At 40.3% G+C, this 22,694-nt stretch overlaps 1 protein-coding gene across 1 annotated transcript in view; it reads right to left on the bottom strand.

Annotated features, from left to right (window-relative positions):
- Positions 1–19,017, bottom strand: part of anxa5a (annexin A5a) — a 48,591-nt gene extending 29,574 nt beyond the window's left edge. The window contains exons 1-4 of the mRNA XM_049585750.1: positions 18,922–19,017; positions 17,900–17,934; positions 14,471–14,555; positions 9,418–9,512 (exon numbers count right to left, since the gene is read on the bottom strand). Coding sequence (XP_049441707.1) covers positions 9,418–9,512; positions 14,471–14,555; positions 17,900–17,902 — 183 coding nt within the window. The 5' untranslated portion in view covers positions 17,903–17,934; positions 18,922–19,017. The remainder of the gene's footprint in view (positions 1–9,417; positions 9,513–14,470; positions 14,556–17,899; positions 17,935–18,921) is intronic.
- Between the last annotated feature and the right edge of the window lie 3,677 nt (positions 19,018–22,694).

The following is a 22,694-nucleotide window of genomic DNA, read 5'->3' as shown; positions in this document are numbered from 1 at the left end:
TCAGTGGAGTTGCTCACCTGGCACAGGCACCAAAAACATTTTCTAGCTTCCATGCTACTGCAGGTGTTTACATTCAGGGTTTCCACACATTTTCATGAATATAATTTCCAAACCCATGATAATGTTTTTTTTTCTTGCCCCACTTGCCTAGCATCAGATTCAAACCTTATTCAAACATAATTTTAGCTAGCTGGCATACATGAAGAGAGAGACAAACCAAGGCAGAGAATTACGAAATGTATGTGATGGTAAGCTAAACATTGTCACACATCAATGCATATTATGTCTGGTTCACATGGGTCCATGTCATTGGTCCGACAGCTCATTGGTCCGACATCCCATTAGTCCGACGGTCCCCAGCGGGCGTATTTCTGCCTTGATGGTGTGCAACGACCGGCTCTGGGTCAGCTGGGAAAGGCTTGAGGCGAAGCAGGCTCACGACTTATGTGTTTGTCACTTTCTTTTTCATTTTAACCCACACCATGATCTTTTCCTGACCCTAACCAAGTGGTTTTTGTGCCTAAACCTAACCAGACCTTAACCACAGGGCATCATGATGATTTCGGAACGGACTTCTGAACAATGGGTTTAATGTGGTCGGAACAATGTGCTGTCGGACCAATGGGCAGTTCCCGTTCACATTACACGATATCAGCCTGATTATAACCCGACGCAGTGTCGTATGGTCTCGGAACGGATCGTGAACGACAATGCACGTTGTGCGCGGTGATCAGAGATGGGTAGTAACTAGTTACATTTACTTGAGTTACTTTTTGGATAAATTGTACTTTTCAGAGTAGTTTTAATGCAAAATACTTTTTACTTTTACTTGAGTTATGTTGTTTTAAAGCAACAATACTCTTACTTGAGTACAATATTTGGCTACTCTACCCACCTCTGAGTACATAATTACATATATAAGAATATATGTGTTTCTTGTACCTTGATTTATGTTATGTTTGTAAAAATTTAATTTATTTTTGTTTTAGTTAAAGGGGTATCATTTAAAATACATGAATTTGCAGATTATTATTTTTGATTGATTGATTACATTCATGTTCTTATTTTATTTTTTTTAACTTTTTATTTTGCTTTTTTTCCCCTTTTTTTCACCCCTTACAAGAACAAAGTCAATTGCACAACAATGCACTGGCAACTTGGGAAGGTAAACAATGAAAATAGAATAAAAAAAAAAAAAAAAAAGGAGAATAAACTAAAACTATATAAAAATAAATAAATAAATAAAATAAATGGAAGTGAGGCACACTACTCTTATTGCGGCTTTTTCCACAGTCCATTAGGTCTGTTGAGTTTTTGACCCTTCTTTTTTCTGATACACAGTCCATTTGTGCCACTGTCGATCCAGGGTCCCTGCTTTCATTCTGAGATAATAAGTCAGTCTTTCCATCGAGTAAATCTCCTCCACAATACCCAGCCACTGTCCTGGGCTTGGAGGGTCATTTTTCAGCCAGTTTCTTGTTATGGCCTTCTTACATGCCAAGGTCAGTATTTTGAAAAGGTACAGGTCCTCCTTTTGAACAATTCCTTCTGGGCTCAAACCCAGGTACATTATCTGGGGGTCCCTGGGTATCTTGTATGTAAAAATTTCTTCCATAATCTGAACCACTCTGTCCCAGAACCCCTGCAGTTTTACACAGGACCAAAAGACATGTGTGTGATTGGCACTCATCTGCCCGCAATGTCTCCAGCATTGCTGCTGTTCACCTAATTGTTTATTTTTGATGTGTGGTGTGATGAAGAAGCGAATTAAATTCTTCCATCCAAACTCCCTCCATCTTTTAGAGCTGGTGGAGGTCTGCTGAGTTCTGCACATAGAATGCCAATCACTCTCAGACAGTTTAATGTTCAGTTCTAGTTCCCATTTCGATTTCACATACAATGAGTTATTTCCATTATGTTTTTGTAGACCTTTATACAACTTAGAGACAATCTTTACAGGTGTACATTTATATTCATTAACAAATAATTCAATCACTTTGTTTCCTTCTGCAGAAATTCTTCTTTTGATTTCTGTCTCATAGAAATGTCTTAGCTGTAAGTATCTGAACAGGTCACCATTATCTAAATCAAATTCTCTTTTGAGTTTTTCAAAGGATTTGAAAGTTTTCCCCTCTAGGAGTGTACACATCGCTGTAATCCCCTTATCTCTCCACCTTGCGAATGTGATGTCAGTTTGTCCGGGACTAAACTGAGATGTTTGAGAAGGCCAAATTAGAAGTTTACTGTCTCCTTCTAATTTATATTTTTTAACAATCTCATACCAATTGTTTAATGCATTCTCCAAGATTAAATTCTCTCCCTTGTGGTCTGTATGTTTTTTCCCCCCTAAACTGGCTTGAGGTTGAAAGTTAGCCATGTTCAGTTCAATGTGCTTCCACGTAGCTTGGTACTCCGGGGAGCACCAGTAGACAAGGTATCTCATCTGGGCGGCATAATAGTATTCCCTTAGATTTGGAACTGCTAGACCTCCATGTTCTTTGTCAATTTGAAGTTTTTTAAATCTAACCCTTGGTCTTGCTCCAGCCCATATAAATCTTGATAATTGTTTGTTCCACAGTGAAAACTGTGAATCTGGGATTCTGACAGGTAAAGACAGAAAAAGGTACAACAACCTTGGCAGCAGGTTCATTTTCACTGCCTCAATTCTTGAACTGAAGTCTAACCCCAGTGTGGACCATTTTTTAATATCTTCCTGTATCTTATCATTTATTGTTTTGTAGTTTATTTCATATATTTTATCCAATTGTGGACTAATCAACACTCCCAAGTATTTTATGAGTTTTGCCTTCCACTTCATTTTATATTTCAGCCTAACGTCTTTACTTGGTGTGTAATTAAAGGAAAGTATTTGTGTCTTAGCTATATTCAATTTGTAACCTGACTTTTGACCATAGTCATCTAAAGTCTCCATAAGTTTAGGGAGTATTAAGTCAGGATTCTGGAGATAGATAATAATGTCATCCGCAAAGAGTCCTATTAAGTGATCCTCATTTGCTATGTTGATTCCTCTCAACTCTTTGTTTTGTCTAATACTCTGTGCTAGGGGCTCTATGAATATCGCAAAAAGTGCGGGGCTTAGACAGCAACCCTGGCGAGTGCCTCTGTATAGCTTGAAGCTACCCGTCAGATGGCCGTTAATTTTAATTCTAGCAGTAGGGTCTCTATAAAGAGCCTGTATGCACCTGACAAATTGACTATTAAAGCCCAGCCTCTCTAGCACTCGGTACAGAAAGGGCCAGCAGACCCTGTCAAAGGCCTTTTCCGCATCTAAACTAGCCAGGACCGCACTTAAATGTTTTTTATTAATCTGTTCTATAATATCCAATGTTCGCCTGATGTTGTCTTGAGTTTGACGGCCTTTTATAAACCCCGTCTGATCCTCATTAATCAAGTCGGGCAGAAGATGTTCAATTCTTTTAGAGATAATAGATGTAAACAACTTGTAATCCACATTTAATATAGAGATTGGACGATATGATTCACAATTTTCTTTATTCTTCCCTTCTTTTGGAATGACTGATATAACTGCCTCTTTCCATGATGGTGGTGCCACAGCATTTGTTAGAGTCCAATTAAATGATTCTAACATAATAGAGGTGAGGTCTTCTTTAAAGATCTTATACCATTCATTCGGGAAGCCATCACTTCCAGGACATTTATTTGCTTTCAGTTTACTGATAGCCTTGTCCAGTTCTGTCTTTGTGATGGGAGCTGTTAATTTATTATTTTGAGATGTTCCTATGGAGGGGAGATCTAATGACGACAAATACTGTATAATGTTTTCTTCATCTACAGTCTTGGGTTGAGAGTATAGATTTTCACAGTAATTTTGGAAGATTTTATGAATTTCATCTGGCTCATAAGTTATTTTATTAGTTTTAGGGTCTTTAATTTTATGTAATGTATTTTTCATTTGTTGAGCCCTAAGGCGTTTGGCTAGAATTTTGGTTGCTTTTGAGCCTGACTCGTAAAAACTTTGTTTGGTGAATCTTAGTTTCTTTTCTAATTCATCGTTTAGAATATTATTTATTTGGACTTTTAATTCTTTAATCTGATGTTTCAGCCCTTGGTCCCCTCCTTTTGGTTGCTGTTTCTCTAATTTTCTCAGTGCTTTCTCGAGTTCATCATATTTTGTCCTCTTCAACTTTTTTAGATAAGCTGTCCGTGAAATGAGTTTTCCTCTCATTATTGCTTTAACTGTGTCCCATACAATAGTTGGGTCCACTTGACCAGTGATATTATCTTTTATGGATTGTTTAATTTCTTCTTTAATCTCCTGAACCACAGTGTCCTTGTTTAGAACACTGATATTTAGTCTCCATAGAGTACACTTCTGTCTGTCATTCAGATGTATAGTTAAATATATTACATTGTGGTCTGATAAATCTGCTGTTCCTATGGAACATTCCCTCACCCTGTGTCTGTCTGTAACGTTCATCAAAAAGAAGTCTGTTCTGGAATGAACACGGTGAGTAGCTGAGTAATGGGTATAGTCTTTTTCAGATGCATGAAGGTTCCTCCAGACATCAAACATAAATGTTTCTCGAATTAGCAAGTTGAGATCTCTTGACTTAAGACATTTAGATCTTTTTATACTTGTTGTGTCTAAAGAGTGGTTTAGGACTGTGTTCCAGTCCCTTGCACAGACTAATACCCCTTCACCTTCAGAGGTTAATATGTGAAATAGAGACTTAAAAATTTTCTATCGCTCTCTGGAGGGGCATATATATTAGCAAGTGTGACAAGAATATTATCTATCCTTCCTTTGACAATTACATATCTACCCTGTGTGTCGCTCTTTTCCATAATTAATTCAAAATTTAGACTGTTGGAAATGAGAGTAGCAACCCCTCTTTTCCGGCTGTTTTCACATGAACTAAAGAAAGAGTTTAAGTATCCAAACTTTTTCAACTTCTCATGTTCATTTTTAGACATATGAGTCTCTTGGAGAAATATGATTTGCACCTTATCCTTTTTCATTTTAGCTAGTACCTTACTTCTCTTTACAGGGTTACTCAGGCCATTTACATTTAAAGAAGCACATTTCAGATTATGTAGCCCTATCATTTATACTCTTCAAAGCAAGCAAGCAAGTGGCCCCACAATACAAAGCCTTAACATGAACTACAACTAAAAAACATAAACATGAACTTGAACCGACCTCCAAAGATGACGGGGAATCATAAACCCCATCAACTGTGACCCCGTTGGTGGGTCGAGGAAAAAGCCTCCCACTCCGAGAGGGCCCGATGTAAAGGGTGGATAATGAGTCAAAAAACAGTGTCTCTACCATCCTATTAGTCCAACTTTTACATTATAAAAAAAAGAAGACGCCTCTCCCAGGCGTTTGATGCTCTGTGTAGAGCTTAGAAAAAAAAATAAATAAATAAAAGAACCACTCATATGAGAGTCTCGAATTTAAAGTTCTCATACCGGGTAGTGCAATTTAAGTCCGTGTTCATGATTCCTCGGCGCGTCCTCTCTGAAACCCCCAGAGTTTTTCTCTTGCTCTCCGCGCCGCAGCCGTCCCGTTCTCCCGACGACCCGCTGCCTGCTGCCATCCCATCCGCTCCAAAAGCCGTGTCTCGGGGAGACTCTCTCCTTCGGTTGACTCCGGTTCTTCCACGAGGAAGCCGCGCTTCTTCAGCTCTCTCTGTGCCTCCTGTGCGGTGCTGTATGTGCGGACTCCCGTAGCCCAGTGGATCCACATGCTTGTGTATGGTGTTTGGAAGCGAATGCCTTTTTCTTTTAGGGCTTTTTTGATCACATTATATTCCTTGCGCTTTTTAACGATCTCTGATGCATAATCATGGTCAAAGTAGATTAATCTTTCACCCACTTGTATTTTCTTCTTTTTCCAAGCTTCTCTCAGTATCAACTCCTTAGTGGTAAACTCCAAAAAGTTGACGACAATGGGTCTCGGGGGTGCATCGGGCCAGGATCTGGGCGCCAGGGTCCGGTGAGCTCGCTGTATTTTCAGGTCCACATCTTGAGATGCTGGCAGCTCACTTTTGATGAATTTCTCCACATACTGTAGTACAGAGTCCCCCTCTTCCCCCTCTGCCAAACCGAAGATGCGTATATTGTTTCTTCTTGACCGAGATTCTAAGTCCGTTAATTTTTGCTGCAGGGATCTTTGTTGTTTGAGATACGTACAGAGTATCTCCGTCGCCTCCTCAGACCATCCCTCCACCTGTTCCACTCGGGTCTATGCCTCATCAACGCGGTCTGACAGGCTCTGCACAGCCGTTGCCAGATTATCGAGTTTCCCGTTGACTTCTTGCCCCAGTCGAATGATTTCCTGTTTTAGACCATCGTTGTGCCCCTTCATATCATTTTTTAGAGCTTCAATCGCTCTAATGACATCTCCGGAGTCTGTGTTTGTTGCAGGATTATTCTGGCTTGCAGCTGCTCCGCTACGGGTGTTAGCTTGAGCTAGCCCGGTGTTGCTAGCATTCGGCGTCGAGTTGATTTTTTCTTGTGCTTTTGGCATTTTCCTTTTTATTCCTTGGTCTTTGGTGGTTCTTCTACCACCAAAGACGTGCCCTTACTCATATAAGTAAAGAGTTTTCGAGTTGCTAGACGAGTAATATTTACAGGGCCTGGGAGAGCGACTCCACAGTGTGTCTTGCTACGCCATCAGCCAAACCGGAAGTCTTCATGTTCTTATTTTACAAATAAATCAGATGTTACTCAACAGTTACTCAGTACTTGAGTAGTTTTTTCACCAAATACTCTTTTACTCTTACTCAAGTAATTATTTGGATGACTACTTTTTACTTTTACTTGAGTAATATTGTTCTAAACTATCAGTACTTTTACTTGAGTACAATTTTTGGCTACACTACCCACCTCTGGCGGTGATCCATCGTTTTATCTCGTGTAGTGTGTCATAGTAGATAATAACACGACGTCCCAACAGAAAGTCTAGCATTTTTGATTTTCTTTTTATCGTTCACGACTGCACCCATCACAGCCGTAAGTTTGACTAATAGAAACAGAGCAATCTGCTGCCGTTGACAATTGTACGTAAACAGCATCCAAGACTTTTTATATTTCCTCTAGGGATGTTACCACACAGAGTAAAATGGGAAAAATTATGTGAAATAGCAGATACACTTCAGCAACCCGCCGAGTATTGCCCCCTGTTTTTCTATCATTATTTTTAATCCGCTCCCATTTGCCTTAATAATGTTAATGCATCGTGCTGTCATTTCAAACTCAACACTTCCTGTATCTGTTTCAAATTAAAAGCTCATTATAACTTCGGCTGAGAGAATCCCTTCAGTTTCTAAAGAGACTTTTATTGTGAAACATTTGCAGGAACTTGTGGAGGATTCAGTGACTGTCATAGTTTGCATGCAGAACTTCAAATGTAGCTCCTGCCATCTGGTGGCACTTTTCATGTTACTACAATAACATTTCGGCTGGGACAGGAACAGACACAGTGACTGAAATGATATTAATAATAATAAAAATAGGACAAGAATAACCTGATGACATCACGCACTTTGTGAAAGACAATCAGGGATAATTGGTCGTGGACCACTGGGTAGTGTGTCATGTCTGTCGGCCAAGTCACGGCACAATTTTATGACCCCACAATCGCCTAATTTGACATAGTGACTGTTAGAACAGACAAAAATATTGTGTAGTGTGAACACAGCATGAGTGATATTAAGTCAGCAGCTGCAGAATATTAATTTGCCATTATGTTATGTTACATGGAAGATTATCTACGAAAGATTACTGTAACAACTTCACTATACACAACAGAATTCCATGACTTTTCCAGGTTTTCCATGACTGAGGGAACCCTGTACATTATGTTCCCTACACTGCTACATGAAGCTACATGCTAATGTCAGGGGAACATGTAAACTCAGGGTGTATTCACTCCAGGATAGTACGGGGGACTCGATTGGGCGGGGAATACCAAAAAATTTCACATCTTCATTTGGTTCGGTTCACTTTCACACTGCACTTTTCAAAACGGACCAAACCTCCTGGACAATGTCGTGCAGTTACAACAGCTGCTTGTTTGGGGGTGGTATTGCCCAAAACGACCACTGCCTAGAAAGAAAAAAAGCATGAGGAAGAAGAAAACCCAGCTCGTCGATTTGCCAGGACCGAAAATGGCCGCCTTAGACATCACAAAAATAATGGAGCAACACCAAATTTATGCAGTCTTGGGGTAAGCGCCTGCACCTCTTCACTACTCCAAGTCTGCCCACGAGACATTTTCCAACTTTTTTCTTTTTTTACCTCTGCTTCTCCCAGTTCGAGCTATAGATTCTATTTTTTCTCTAACCAAAATGCACTGCGCGCTACGTCACTTCCTCTCTTTGGTTCACTGGATAGTCCGTTTGCATTTCCCAATGTAAGCAAACCGCACCAGGGTTCACTTGCAAGTGAACAGAGACCCCCAGTTTTCAAGCAGACCAGGGTTTGCTCGTTTGGTCCGTACCAGAGTTCGAATGGCCGTTCACACCATTCCAAACGAACCGAACTATCCGTGGAAGCGGACCAAGGTTCACTTAAAGTGGTCCAAATAGCACCAGTGTGAATGCGTCCTTAGTTGCCAATCTCATAAATCTCTCTCCGATTTCAGATCATATTCCTGCTGCAAAATGTCAGCTTGTGTTTAGAAACTTTATTTGGTGATTTGTCAGGGTAAAAAGTGCTGCTTTACTCAGATACAGTCATTCCCCAGCTACAGTGACAGTGCAGAAATGCTGAAATATGGAAGACTTGGAAACACTGACAATTTAGAGCAGCATGGGCTTTTAAGGGAGGGGGGCTGAAAGAGAGTGAGAGTGTCTCAGGTTGAGGTTGAATACAGGTGTTGCAGCACAGACAATATAAGGAAATTAAAGTGTTTGTTTTTACTATTAGAGCACGTAAACATGTTCTTCTAGAATCCTTAAATACAAGTATGAACATGAAAATGAGCGTAATAGGTCCCCATTTAAGTGGAAGTAGAATGCAGAAAATATGACACGACAAGCAACAGTCCTGCTAAAGTAGAAGAAGAACAGCAAAATCAGCAACATGTACTTTAAGTGTTGAAAGTACTCCTGCTGCAGAAAGATGGCCTCTAAAGTAGGGAAGTAGTGTAGCATTGACAGACAAACACATTGCTTGGCCTTTTTGGGATTTGTTGACAATAAAAAATATATATAACACTGGCAGCCTCAGAGAAACAACAAAGGGACGGTATAAAGTGCACTTGAGCAGATATCTCTGTGCCCTGAATGCTGCTTGATTGAGTGTTACCCAGGTGATGTTGTTGAGTGAGGAGGACACAGTGACACACTGACATGACCCGTAGCCATCCATCAGTGTGACGGCTGGTCGTCATCAGCTCTCTGTTTCATTCCCAGAGGCTCAGCTCACCTTTCCGTAGGCCTTCTTGTACGCTGCCTTAATTTGCTGGCGTTGATCGTTGCTGCGAGCGGTCAGGAGCATGAGGATCGCATCTTCATCCGTACCTGCACCAGAAGTATTAAAAAAACAAACATTAAAGCTTCACATATAGAATAAAATACTCTCAACACACATCGTTTGAGATTTCAATAAAAACTAAAATCTGCTTTATATTCTAAATTCTCTCTTTTGGCATTATTCTGTTTGGACCTATCATCTTGCAGGAGCATGCTTAGCAAAACCTGCTTGAGAATAATTGACAGCATTCACTATACTATATGACAAGTCAACAAAGCAAGTGATCTAATAATCAATAGCTCCTGATAGTCATGAGCACCTCAGAGAGAACGGGCTTCGATAGACAAACAGTTTGCAGCTCGTGCTATTTCCTCTGAGAGATCAGAATGTTAAATAAGTTCACGTCAGTCATGGCACAAAGCCCAGCTGATCCGTAATGAAAGCTCTGACTGTAGATGAAGGTCTGGTAATCATTGCTCTCCTCCTTTTTATTTCCTTTAGTCCCACATTAGCGGGATATTTCCTTATTACTCTTATTGTGAAAGTGCTGAACTGACAGGAAGCAGGGGTAAAACATAAAAGGGGAAAATGTGCTGGTTGTCAGTGAGGTTATATTCTGCAGGAGAAGCATCAGTTTTAATGGTCACACTGTGTACGCCTGTAGTGCAGCTTTAACTTGATGACTGTCATCGGGCCCATTGATTTACACTAATGACTGCAGCTTCTCATTTTGCATCTCTGCAATTAAAATAACATCACCTGAGAGAGGGAAACGGGGTCGAAGGTCAGACCATTAAAAAGTAATCCAAATTAAGACCAACAGCCTTCAAACAAAGACTCAAATTAAGTGACACATCTTCTAAATCAGGGGCATCACTTCGAGCCACCTACAGCCCAATTTGATCTCAAGTGGCCGGACCTTTAAAACCATTACATAACAACCTAAAAATAACAACAGATTCTTCTTCTTTGCTTTTAGTGTAAAGAAGCAGAGTCTGAAAATGTCCATCCACTAGAAAACAGGAGATGAGCAGCCTGAGATGTCTTTTAGAAAAATAAGTGCAATTTCAGTTTTCACATTCAGTTAGTCTACTACTCTGTCACTACATGTGCATTTTTCCATACATTTCCACTGGGGCTGCAAATTGTAAACACTATCCTTAATCGATTATTGGTAAAACTAACAATCAATTAATCATGATTTTATAAAAACATAAAAACTTTGCTTATATCAAATAATAACAAATGTGTTTTTCCTCATTCAGAGCTCACAGCAACATATTGCATATATTCTGACAGCCTATCAATTGATCAATTTGACAGGTTCTATCAAATTCTTACCAACTGATTAATCGATCATCGATCGATTAATCGATAAATCGATAAAACAGGAGTTCACAAACCAGTGGGTGACAGTCACCCACTGGTTTGTGAACTCCTGTTTTAAAACCTCAAGTTTGACATTTTGGCTGTCACCATCTTGGATATCTGGAGCCAGAAGTGACCATATTTGGATGAGAGGGTGAAGCTAACCCTAAAGCAAGCTGCTAGCTTGGTTAGCATGTTGCATTTACAGCTTTGGTAAACTGAGATAATGCTCATGCTAATTTTTGCAAAAGAGAAAACAGGCTACACAATATTTTAAGTGGAAGAACTGAACATCCAACTAATTAATGGGTCTTTTAGTACAACCAAACGTTGAACACGACTTTTTAGGTGACCAAAACATTAAAATTAACTTACATGAACTGAAAACACTGAAATAATGACAGCTACGGCTACGTCTATAATCTATGTGTCTAAAGTTACACCATGGTTATATTGACCATGATGTTGCACTGATGGCAACTTGTCAATGCACGGCATCCAACCGTCACTCAAAATAGCCAGGCCCTTAATTATACATAACTTTAAGTCTTAGTAATATTTAAACACTTGAGTTATTTAAAAATTCATCCCCTTTACAGCTGTCGTGAACGGGGAAATTAACCATAAAGACCAAACCCGTTTTTTGTACCAGGCTGTAAACATGCTTATTTTCACTTTTAAGCTTGTTATTTTAACATGGGAGTCTATGGAGATTGACTCACTTTTGGAGCCAGCCTCAAGTGGTCATTAGAGGAACTGCAGTTTTTTGACACTCTTGTGTTGGATTCTTTTTCAGTCCTGGAAGTTGCCGCTCGAGTATTGCTGGCTTCACCGCACCAAACTACAGTGGAAACTACTGAAGAAGCAGGTTACATTATCACATGCTGTTCAGGGACCGTATGTTTGACACCCCTGCTTCAGTTATTTATCTGTCACAAATTGCCACAACAGATTTCTGACATTTGATTTGTAGATTTGCACTTTCAATATGCATTCAATAGCCTTAAACAATGAATTAATTATAAACCTGCTGTTCACCAGTCTCACCAAAGATCCGTCACACATAACATTTTATAGGTGGTGGTGACCACAATACTAACCCTAACCCTTAACCCTTACTAACCCTTAAGGCACCTTTTACCCTCCTAGCTCGTCATCAGTGTCACAATAAACTGTAATCCTGACAGTATTTAATAATGTTGAATAAAATAGTTTACATGAAATACTGATGTATTTTCTACTTTTCTTGACATTATTCATTTTTCACTTCACTTAGAATAATGTTCCTTTGTAAGTTTTGTTAGTTTCAAACTATTATAACCATTTCAGAGTGTTTACCAGTCCACCCTCTGCTTCTGCCATCATATTATATACTGTATTTTTCTTATTGTCTGTGTATCTCTGTGTTAGGTGGTACAGCAAGTGCTCATTACTGTGGTGTTTTTCCAGAGCATGTTGTGGAAATGACTTGAAATGCTCTAAGGTCCTATAAAGTTTAAAACTTGGTGATACTCCGTTTCTCGTCTAATTGGACCAAACACACACACTTGGAAAGTAAAATTGTTTCACATGCACCAGAGGATTACACTAATTGTTCCAATGCACATGGAAAAGCTTCCCCGACAGCTGTGTCATTACTGTGTGGTGCTGATTTTCGAGAGGAGCAAAATAAGCATTAAACTGCACTGTATGGTAAACTTTTTAAATGATGATGTATTTATATACACTAATGACACATAAACATATAAATGGGACACACACATGTCATTTGAGGGTATGTGCAAATAACTCAGCCAGCTCAGTCACCAGGAGAAAGTGTTGGCATTGTGTTTCTGCAAACCACAGATATGTTAGATTTGTATGTTTCATATTAAAGTGTCTAAAGTGACGTTGCTCAGATTACATGTAAAGGAGCTGAGTATCTCATCAGCGGGAAGAGGGGATGGTGGATGGAGAGACACCTGAGACGGCTGCCAAGCTGCGGACCACTGTTTGAGACCAGCACGGGTATTTTTTAACGAGAGTTTAAGGCATTTCTAGCCGTGGTTTTTGTGACCAAAGCTGGATTGGATGGACAAAAACCTACTGAGGTTTGAATTAGTGATGAAGCGACTACATGTACTGCATGCATTGTTGAGGGTGTTGGAGAATAACTGTATTATATGCAACTCCCACAACTTTAATTATGTCCTGAAATGAGCCCTTCAGAAGGGTCAGTGATCTCTGGCATCGCGTAGCCATTTGCCTTCTAAAGTAAGTTATGAAAAAACGTACCCTTCAGATATATCCACCTTTGGTTGCAACACATTCTTATTCCCAACTCGTCAAATACATCAGCTTGGTCAGTGGCCCTACGCTTCAAACAGTGAAAGACAAACCCACCAATGCCATGTTGTAGTGAATAAATATGAGGAACATAGCAATAACCACATCATAATTTATTGTACATGAAAACTTCACATTTTCTTTAGGGTTTCTGCTTCTGGACCAAAGGGCGAAGGGGCTGATCATGGCCTGACGTGTAGGTATGGTGGACAGGTCATCTAACTGTTGCAGCGGACGACATTTCATCAGAGTTATCTGAAAGTCGATGCATCTCATATAGATGCTGTGAGGTACCTTGTGTGTCTGTAACCGAAGCCAAGGGTCGCTGACCAGGCTGCCGAATTTGATGCATGGGTGTGGGTTTGCCCTGTCAAGATTTTGGGTGAACTTTTTCGCATTATCCTCCTTCTAACAGATCTGTGCATGAAATAACAGGACAAATCGTGTCTCATCAATTTAGTAAGGGACAGTGCATTTTATTTTTCAGTCCTGGACGATCACATATTAGGCCAGATCAAAAGTGTTTTCAGTTAGATTTGGTATTCAACACACAGCTACTTAAACTTTGCCTCATCCAGAGAGAGTCCCAGTGGGGTTCTGTGTCTGTAAGATGGATAGGACAGGTAGTTTTTATCTCAAAATATTAAAACTTAATTCTCAACTTCTCAGAAAACAGATATGGGGGATGTGTTTAGAATGTGCAGAAAGTTTTGAAGAAGAGCAGAAGTCTTGCTGAAACATATCTGAGTTATTAAAGTCCAGGAGTTTTATAAATTAATAAATTATAATAAATTAATTTAAATAAATGAATTTATCATTGATGTGAATAGGTGCCACATACAAACATAAAGAGGTTATTTCCCTAAAAAAAGACAGAAAGGAGGAGGGAAAAGTAAACTATGCCTACATGTGTGCTGACAGCAGGGATAACATTGAATTAGAGAAGTTGATCTACAGAGGAATAAATATTTGCTTTCAAGTCTTTATTCTTACCTTACTGCATTATATCCCATTATCTTTTCAGATTTTGAATGATCACCTGTCACCTGAATGTTTATTTTCCACATTTCCACCACAAATTGGGACATGAATCTTTACCAGAATGCAGGAAATGAAGTGCCGGATGCTCAAATATCCTGGGGGAGGACCCCCAGATCCCCAACTTGATATGTGTCCCCACCAATGTTTAAATGAAACCTACACCCTTGATGTGACGCCCTGGGAATGAGACCAGGTTGACCTTGAGATACAACACATCCCGATGTGTGAGTGTGAAAATTAAAAGCAGTGGGAAAAGGTTAAAGAAACTGACCGATTCCTTTCATGGCTCTGTGGAGAATTTCAGCATCATGTTTGGCGTTGAAGTTGACGAAAGGTCTCACGCTGCCTCTGTGCGCCTGTGGGAGGACGGCAACAAAAAATAAATTATAAATGTGTTTTTAACAGAAATAGTTTTCTTGTGTTTCTTTGCTCTGGTTTGGTAAACTGCGGTTCTGTGTCTCCATGTGCTGAAACAAGCTCTGACCTCCTGAAACCAACAAACCTGTGATGATGTAATGAGATGTAATGTTTTTACACATACTTTAATTGTTCAGTTAAACGCTGTGCAAATCAAATGATAATCACCTGTCAGGTAATATGTAAAGTGAGCTTCCATGCCTTTAAGAGACGCTAAAATGTATATTGTTTCAACAGAAGGTTTAAATGCTCTCTGATGGTCTGTGTTTCAAGTGCTTCCCTGCCCTAAGAGGAATAAAATCATGGGCATAAAAATTTAAAGATACAGAATATTACTGTGAATGACTGTTGGTAGCTGCACTATAAAAAAATATTGCTCCAGGCCATCAAAACCCACCTGGGTCTAAATGTCGCCAGTTCAAATTTAAGGCAGGTAATGTAAGTATAATTTAAATCAAGTCTGGCTGCTGCTTTATGCAATGAAAGCAATTTAAAAACTGTGCCGTGTTTTAGATTGTTCTATGGGGAAAAATGTCATTTGAAGAAAAGGCAATAAAACATCTGCCTCAGCTGCAGCTTTGTTCCAAACTCTGTGCAGGTGGACGAATATTGTCTCCCCCATTCTCTCAGCAAAGGTTTTGGTTTTATTATCTGTTGTTAGTTATCTGTTTTCAAGAGTGCAGCCTCTTTTTGCAACATGATGATGTTTACCTTGAAGTGTCCCTCTAATATGTCACTGTCACAGCTTTGATCCTGCCTGCATGCATCATGAAGCTGGCAAAAGCACAATAAAACACAATACACCTTTTTTTCAACAGTAAAATCCGTCACAAGCTATTTTTCCAAACTCACATTCAGTACTATGATGTGAGTCAATATTTATTGTTCATTCAGTTTCCTGTCTTTTATTACAACATTAAGTATTGTTTTTCTACAAAGACTTAAGTGTTTGCTGTCAAACTGTCTTCAGTTGTGGTAATGTAACGCACCACTTTGATTCAAGCTGAAATATCTTCACTACTATCGGAAGGATTGTCATGAAATGTGGTACAGATGTTTCAAAGTCCAGATGAAAGTGAAACAGGCAGGAAATAACATTAGAAGGAATTTAGATGACCCTTCGCTAAGTCCCGCCCCTGGACACAGACTGGCCAATCATAATGTAGCATCGGGCCTGCTCAGACAACAACACAGCTGTGCTCCACTGACTCTAATGCAGTTGTTTCAGATTTCCTTCATTTTCAGGCTGGTTTTGTGGATTTGGAGCTAAATGTTGTGCCTGAGGCACATTGTGTATTAATGATTCTTGTTACCTGGAGAGGTTGGAAAAAGATAGACGTTTCTTCCCTGTTCCAAAACCAAAATCATAATAACAGTGAAAAAAGACTGACCCTGCTGTACAGGAACCAGTGAAGGGAAGTGTTTATATTCATTGTCTTGTGTGGCGATCAGCAGTGATGTGGTGGTTCACTTTTACACTGTGATCTGTAGCCTATAGTTCGGCTTTAGCTTCTAACCATCTTCGTCTTTTTAACCTGCTGTTGCTGCTGAGTCAGTTTGACATCCTCCATTTTTTCTAACATTTTCAACCACTTAGCCGAAGCTGGGTAGTAGGGGCAACAGGCTGAGCAAAGTATTCTAGACGTCCCTCTCCCCAGTAACGCTTTCCAGCTCCTCCTGGGGGACCCCGGCCCGAGGCATTCCCAGGCCAGATGAGATATATAATCCTTCCAGGGTGTTCTGAGTCTGCCCCAGGGCCTTCAACCATTGGCATGTGCCCAGGAGGATCCTTATCAGATGCCCGAACCACCTCAACTGACCCCTTTTGATGCAAAGGAGCAGCGGCTCTACTTCGAGCTCCCTCTGGATGTCGGAGCTCCTTACCCTATCCCTAAGGCTGAGCCCAGCCACCCGTCTGAGGAAACTCCTTTCGGCTGCTTGTATCCGCAACCTCATTCTTTCTGTCATTACCCATAGCTTATGACCATAGGTGAGGGTTGGGACATAGATGAGCTAGTAAATCAAAAGCTTTGCCTTCTGGCTGAGCTCTCTCTGAGAGAGAGTCCAGCACAGCGCCTGCATCACTGCAGATGCCACGCCAAACTGCTGATTCATCTCATGCTCCATTCTACCCTCACTCGTGAACAAGACCCCAAGATACTTAAACTCCCTCGCTTGGGACAGTACCTCTCTCCCAACCCACTGTTTTCTGACAGAGAACTATGGCCTCAGACTTAGAGGTGCTGACTCTCATCCTAACCGCTTCACACTCGGCTGCAAACCACCCCAGGGCATGCTGGAGGTCACGATGTGATGAAGCCACAACCACATAAAAATAGTCAAAACTCTTTGTATAAATGATATCGATGTATCTTGAATCTTTTAGTTCTACATTGTGCATCAATAAATCCTGTTTTCTCGACTGTCATAGTCACTGTAGTTTTGAATAGGCCCTTTAAACAAGATGGATACTGTCCGCGTTTTTAGCAGCGGTTAAAGCAGAGTCAACGCTAATCAAAAAGAATGGCTGTTTTATTAACTGTTAGAGTGCCATCAGGGAGCGTTGTCTCCCAACTGTCCTTTGATTAAATTGTAACCCAGTGTGAACACAATAGACACACACACCTGGAGTTTCCATGCACGTGGTAATACAATATGGTGCAAATTAGACCACAGTCATCATCTTAAGTTCTTGCCTTCACTTTACATCTTAAACCAACGTATCCTCATCAGACAGTCTGAGATCTCTCAACAAGCTCGAGAGGATAAAATCAAATCAAGGATATCAAATGAAGCTGCTCCTTCTCTTTGGTGCCAATGGGAGTATACAGTGCTGCACGACTCGTACTGATGTTTTACTAATGAGAGCATTGTTGTATAAAGTCCTTTTAGTGAACTGGGGATCATACAGGGGTAGGGGCATCTGTACGCATCAGGTCATCCCAGTGTAGGAGAAATGAGGATTCAGTCAAATTTATGGAAACATAAAACATCTAGGGTTGCATGCAAATCAGAGGCTGGTGCTGACAGTCATTTATGATGATGTTTTGTTTAAAACTGATCATGCAGCACAGGTCTCAGTGTGGCTTGAAAAGGCAGTGACCTTTCAACAGTCGAGACACGCTTCATTACACAAACATTAGCTCTGGTGCTGCGGCTGAACAACACTAGTCTTAATTCCAACTCTTTCGTGCCAAGCAAAGTTGTTTCTTGGCAGTTCTCATTATTGCCTTTAATTTGAGGGCATTTAAAAGAAAATAAAACAAAAGCAGGTAACACTCACCATCCTTTTTGCTGATTGAAGACAACCGTCGTAAACTGAAAGACAGTGGAGCAGATTCCTGATTAAAATGGGCAGCATTAACAAGCAGTGGTGGAATGTAAGTAAAATTTACTCAAGTACAAATTCAAGGTACTTTTACTTTACTTAATTATTTCCATTTTTATGCAAATTAATACTTCTTCTTCAACATCTCATTGTACATTTATGCCAACCCTGGTCTCACTCTGAACTCGTCAAAATCCGGCACTTGGGCAGTGACTTGCAGTGTCAGAAACCAACAAAAAAAAGGCATCCTTTAACGTCGGCATGATACACGGCCAGTTGCAGTTATGTTTAACAAAGCCCAGTGGCATCTGGGGGAAACGCAGCAGGACAAGGTCGAAAGTTAAGGCAGCGAAAGTCCGACTGAGACAGGTGGGACAGGTGGTGGATGGGTCCAACAAACAAAAAATATCACTTTGTCAATCAAGTAATCGTGTACTTTTTACGGCACTATATTTGTCTGACAGCTTGAGTTACTTTTTAGATTAAAATATTTTAATATCTCCAAATTAGGTGATTTTAATTTTGAATGATTGTGAAAATTCTCCTACTTTTCAGGTAAATAAACTCTTTAAAAACCTTATTGGATCAGCTGAAAAATGCATCGTCACAAAGATGAAAACAGGGCTGTTTTTCTGACACCATGAAAGGTTGACTTTTTAGAGATATGTGGTTCTCACTGGACAGCCATGCTACAAACATAGACATATCTCATAGAATATGAAGCATTGCTGTAGATTGAACTACCCAACAGTATGTAAAGGAGTTAAAATGAGAACATTCACATTAACACAAAAGTACATTTTGCTGATAATACTTATATACTTTAACTTAGATATGGTTTGAATGCAGGACCTTAAGTATTTTCAGTGTGGTATTCATATTAAAGGATCTGAATACTTCTCCCACCATTGTTAGTATGTAATTGTCTAAAAATAAAGCATCGATCCAGAGAAATAAGTAACTGGAAGTGATCTTACCAACAGGTGTGTTTCTTCTCTCTCCTCGTAGGTGATCTGTGCCTCAGGTAGAAGCTCTTTGTTGTCTGCTGCTGGCTGCTGTGGGCGTCTGCAGCTACACAGGGGAAAGCTGACAAGATACACTTCCTCATCCGCATGCAGTGTTGTCTTTCACTTGCTGTCAGTCAAACAGATCCTGGCCTTGTGCAATCAACTGCTTTGTGTGTCCTTCAAAGAGGGACAAGGCTTAAACATTTCTCTCATAGTGTGTTTGCCCAACATCCAGAGAGCGGTTGTTGTAGATAGTGGGTGCTATTTTCAATAAAAGATCCAGCTTTCTTTCTATATTCATGGCGCAGATCCCAGCACCAGGGGTCACAGCAGTCTGGTGACCAGCAGCAGCGCTGGGTCTAATCTGTGTAACAGCAGCAACAGAAAGTTGGCTAATCAGGCAAGGAGTCAGTGGGCCGGGATCAGATTCAGACCCCTGGAGCAGGCTGAATTGAAATTACAACTGCGGCTAAGGTCTGTCTGTGGAACTGCCGTCCATTCTCCTCCTTGCAAAGTCAGTGTCCTACCAGGGGTCAGGGAGGTTGTATTGGGTACCAGTCATGTCTTGACTCTATTCTTAGCTAATGTTAGCTACTGTTGCATGCTGTTAGCACTGTAGTGGACCTGAAAAGAGCAAAGGCACTCGGGAAGGCACATTAACATAACATCGTTTGGATTTAACTGGAAAATTTGTCCTGAGGCCTTTACATAGCCGTCAGTCCACAGGCTGTAAAAGGCCACCGAGAAGGGGGGTCTCAGTTTTTAAGTTACATCACAGACCAATCACCCAATGGCAATAAAAATCTATTAATAACTACCCAGTGATGGCAATGTCGGCAGCCGGCACTGGGCCAGATTCGGCCTGATTCTGGGGCGTCATTCATGCAGAGTCTCAGCTGAATCAAGCAACTGGATGCAGCCTGGCTAATTTCATCCAGCAATGCCGCGTTTGTGCTGATGCTGGGCCAGTTCATTTCTGATAATAGCCTGGAATTGGGCCAGCTCATTTGGCCCAATTCTAGGGCGTCATTCATGCCGAGTCTCAGCCACAATGGGCAACCGGACCCAGCCTGGCTAATTTCCCTGGCATTCAGAGTTCAGGCCGATTCTGGGACAGGTCATTTTGGCTACCTGGGTTATATACTGTTACTCCACTACAAATAAATGTAGCTGAGTAAAAGTTTACGACATTTCCCTCTGAAACATGATTGAGTGTTTAAAGTGGGATGAAATGAAAAAACTTGAGAAAAGTACAAGTATCTCAAATTTGTACTTATGTAAATGAGTAAATACACTTTGCTTCCACCACTCATTACATTTTCTAAGCAAATGTCACTAATCTGCGAAAGAGGCTGTCATTGCTTTAAAATAATTAATCATTTTGGAGTGAGACTTAATGTAACATGTAATTTTTAATTAGATGTCTTTTCTGTTTTGCCCTTTACGTCATTCACTTTATGTCTCATTTCTGAGGACATGTTTTCAAGCGGTGCTCAATCCAAACATGTGTTCTGGCAAAGACGCAATAACAAACAGGAGATGCTTGATGCCTGATAGGGGCGAAGGGATCAGTAGAGCGAAGCGCCGAGGTGCAGCTCACATATCATCGTTGCTGTCCTCGTCCCTGCAAACCTTAATTAAAGTGAGCACTTGTGAGGAGATGAGAGTGTGAAAACCATCTCTCAGGTTATCCAGTTACGGATGCTCGCCGTTTCATCTCGCAGCCTCCCAGACTGACACGGAGCCAGCTTCCTTTAATCACCAGTATACAAGCAGCGAATGACACATTTATCAGATTAAGTGCTGAGTTATTTTTTTCCACATAAATTTGGGATGGTTGTTAGTCCACAAGCATCCGGCTTGATCACGCTAAAGGAATCATGTGCTGGTTTGCATATCAAATGTCACTTAAATATTCAATATCATTGAGAGCGAGAATAAGACAGTCCTCTGATTTGACCTTTTAAAGCAAGACTGTAGTGCTTTCCTTGGCTTTCTTTTTTATTATCTGCATTAAGAATCAAGCATCCAGTCTTCAAGGTCTCATTATGAGTTAAGCGGGTGGTTTTTATTAAAACTAAAGTACTGGGATGATGGGTCTAATTCCTTTTACCCTATCCAAACATCTTATTACTTCCACATAATAGAAACTGAAAAGCTAGGCAACCCTTAATGTTTGATGTAAAGGTGGAGTCTGCAACTGTAATCCACTGCAATTTGTGTCAAATTCAGTGAATATCTCCTCACTGTCCGCTAGCTGTTAGATCTGTGTTTGCATTGCAAAAAATACAGTGTTCATACAAAGCTCGAGGTCTCAAGCAAATGCACAACTGTCTTAAACCTGCAATCTTTCTAGTGGCCAGCAGAGGGCAACTCCACTGGTTGCAAAAAAAAAAAAAAATCACAATAAAGTGGGATATGTTTTGGGGCGTGGCTATCTTCCCAGGCAACATTCATATGTGGGGTCCACGTAGGTAGTAAATGGGTTGAAAAATGGGCCCTACATGGGATTGTCCACGTACGTCTATGGCTTTACCCAAGTGGACCCAACATGGTTATGCTAGGGACTCCTGGGTACCAAGTGGGTATGGGCCCAAAATGGGGATCTTATCTGGGGCCCACTTGGGTAAACCCACCTGTGTGAGCAATTGGCATGGGAAAAATATGTAACCAATGAACAATCCCATATATGGCCCATTTTTCAGCCCGTTTACTGCCCACATGGGCCCCACATATAAGTGTGACCGAGTTACACCACAATGTGCCAACTACTCTCCCTCTTCCAAGACCTTGTACACGAGGAACAGAGCATCACCATGATAGTAATTACATGTGAATAGCAATGGAGATCATTTCCGGAGTTTCGAAGGGTGTATTTGTTTGCTGAGGTCAAATAATAACAATCTTTCTCTAGAATCGCTGACTCTGCCTCTAACCACATGATGAAATCACCCTGTTTAGCTTGATCATGCGCTTTCACAAAGTCCAGTAGAAAAGTAGAATAGGTAGTTTCTATTGCTGCTACCCTCAGTTCCATAGTTGTCCAACATCGTCATACATTTTTCACAGATTTTTTTTGGGAGGTTGAGTGGACAGAATAATTGAATTTTCTCTGGAAAGAGGAAAATAACTTCTGTTGCAGTAAACATTATAAAATGAGACCAGGATCAATAACGTAACAAAATCACTTTTTATGTAATTTACTCACTCAAAAAGTGGATTTTGTGTTAAATTACTCTGGAAGTTGCCAGCACTGTCATCGAATCTGATTAGACCACAGCTCCAAAGAGGCAAATTTAATGAGTTTTTGACTGACTTGATAAGTAATACCTAAGGGTGTTTCTTTCTTTTTCTTTTTAAAATCCAACTTTGTTGTTCTTACATTTAGTTTTCACTAAGATTTGAGGGGCTTTAAAATTACACCCAATATTTCAGAAACCACTGCAAAAGATAATTTGTCTTTTATAAATACATTACACCCTCGCACTCTTCGGAGGGAGAGCCACTATGATTAATGCATACACATAAAATACATAAATTACAAATTGCTTGAAGTTCTGCACTGACTAAATATCTAAATCAAGCATTGTATAGTATTTGGGAGAATGACGTGTTTGCTGTTGCCTTAAGAATAATAACTGTAACTGATTTACATAAAGTTAGAAAATAAAATTCAATTAAAGCACATAAATCACCACTGAATCTCCATGAGAAGAGTTTGTTGTGTGCTGAAAAGCATTACA

The sequence above is a fragment of the Epinephelus fuscoguttatus genome, linkage group LG9 (genome assembly GCF_011397635.1).
Source record: "Epinephelus fuscoguttatus linkage group LG9, E.fuscoguttatus.final_Chr_v1".
Taxonomy (NCBI): domain Eukaryota; kingdom Metazoa; phylum Chordata; class Actinopteri; order Perciformes; family Serranidae; genus Epinephelus; species Epinephelus fuscoguttatus.
The sequence above is the reverse complement of the archived record's forward strand: the minus strand, read 5'-3'. Positions and strand labels throughout refer to the sequence as shown.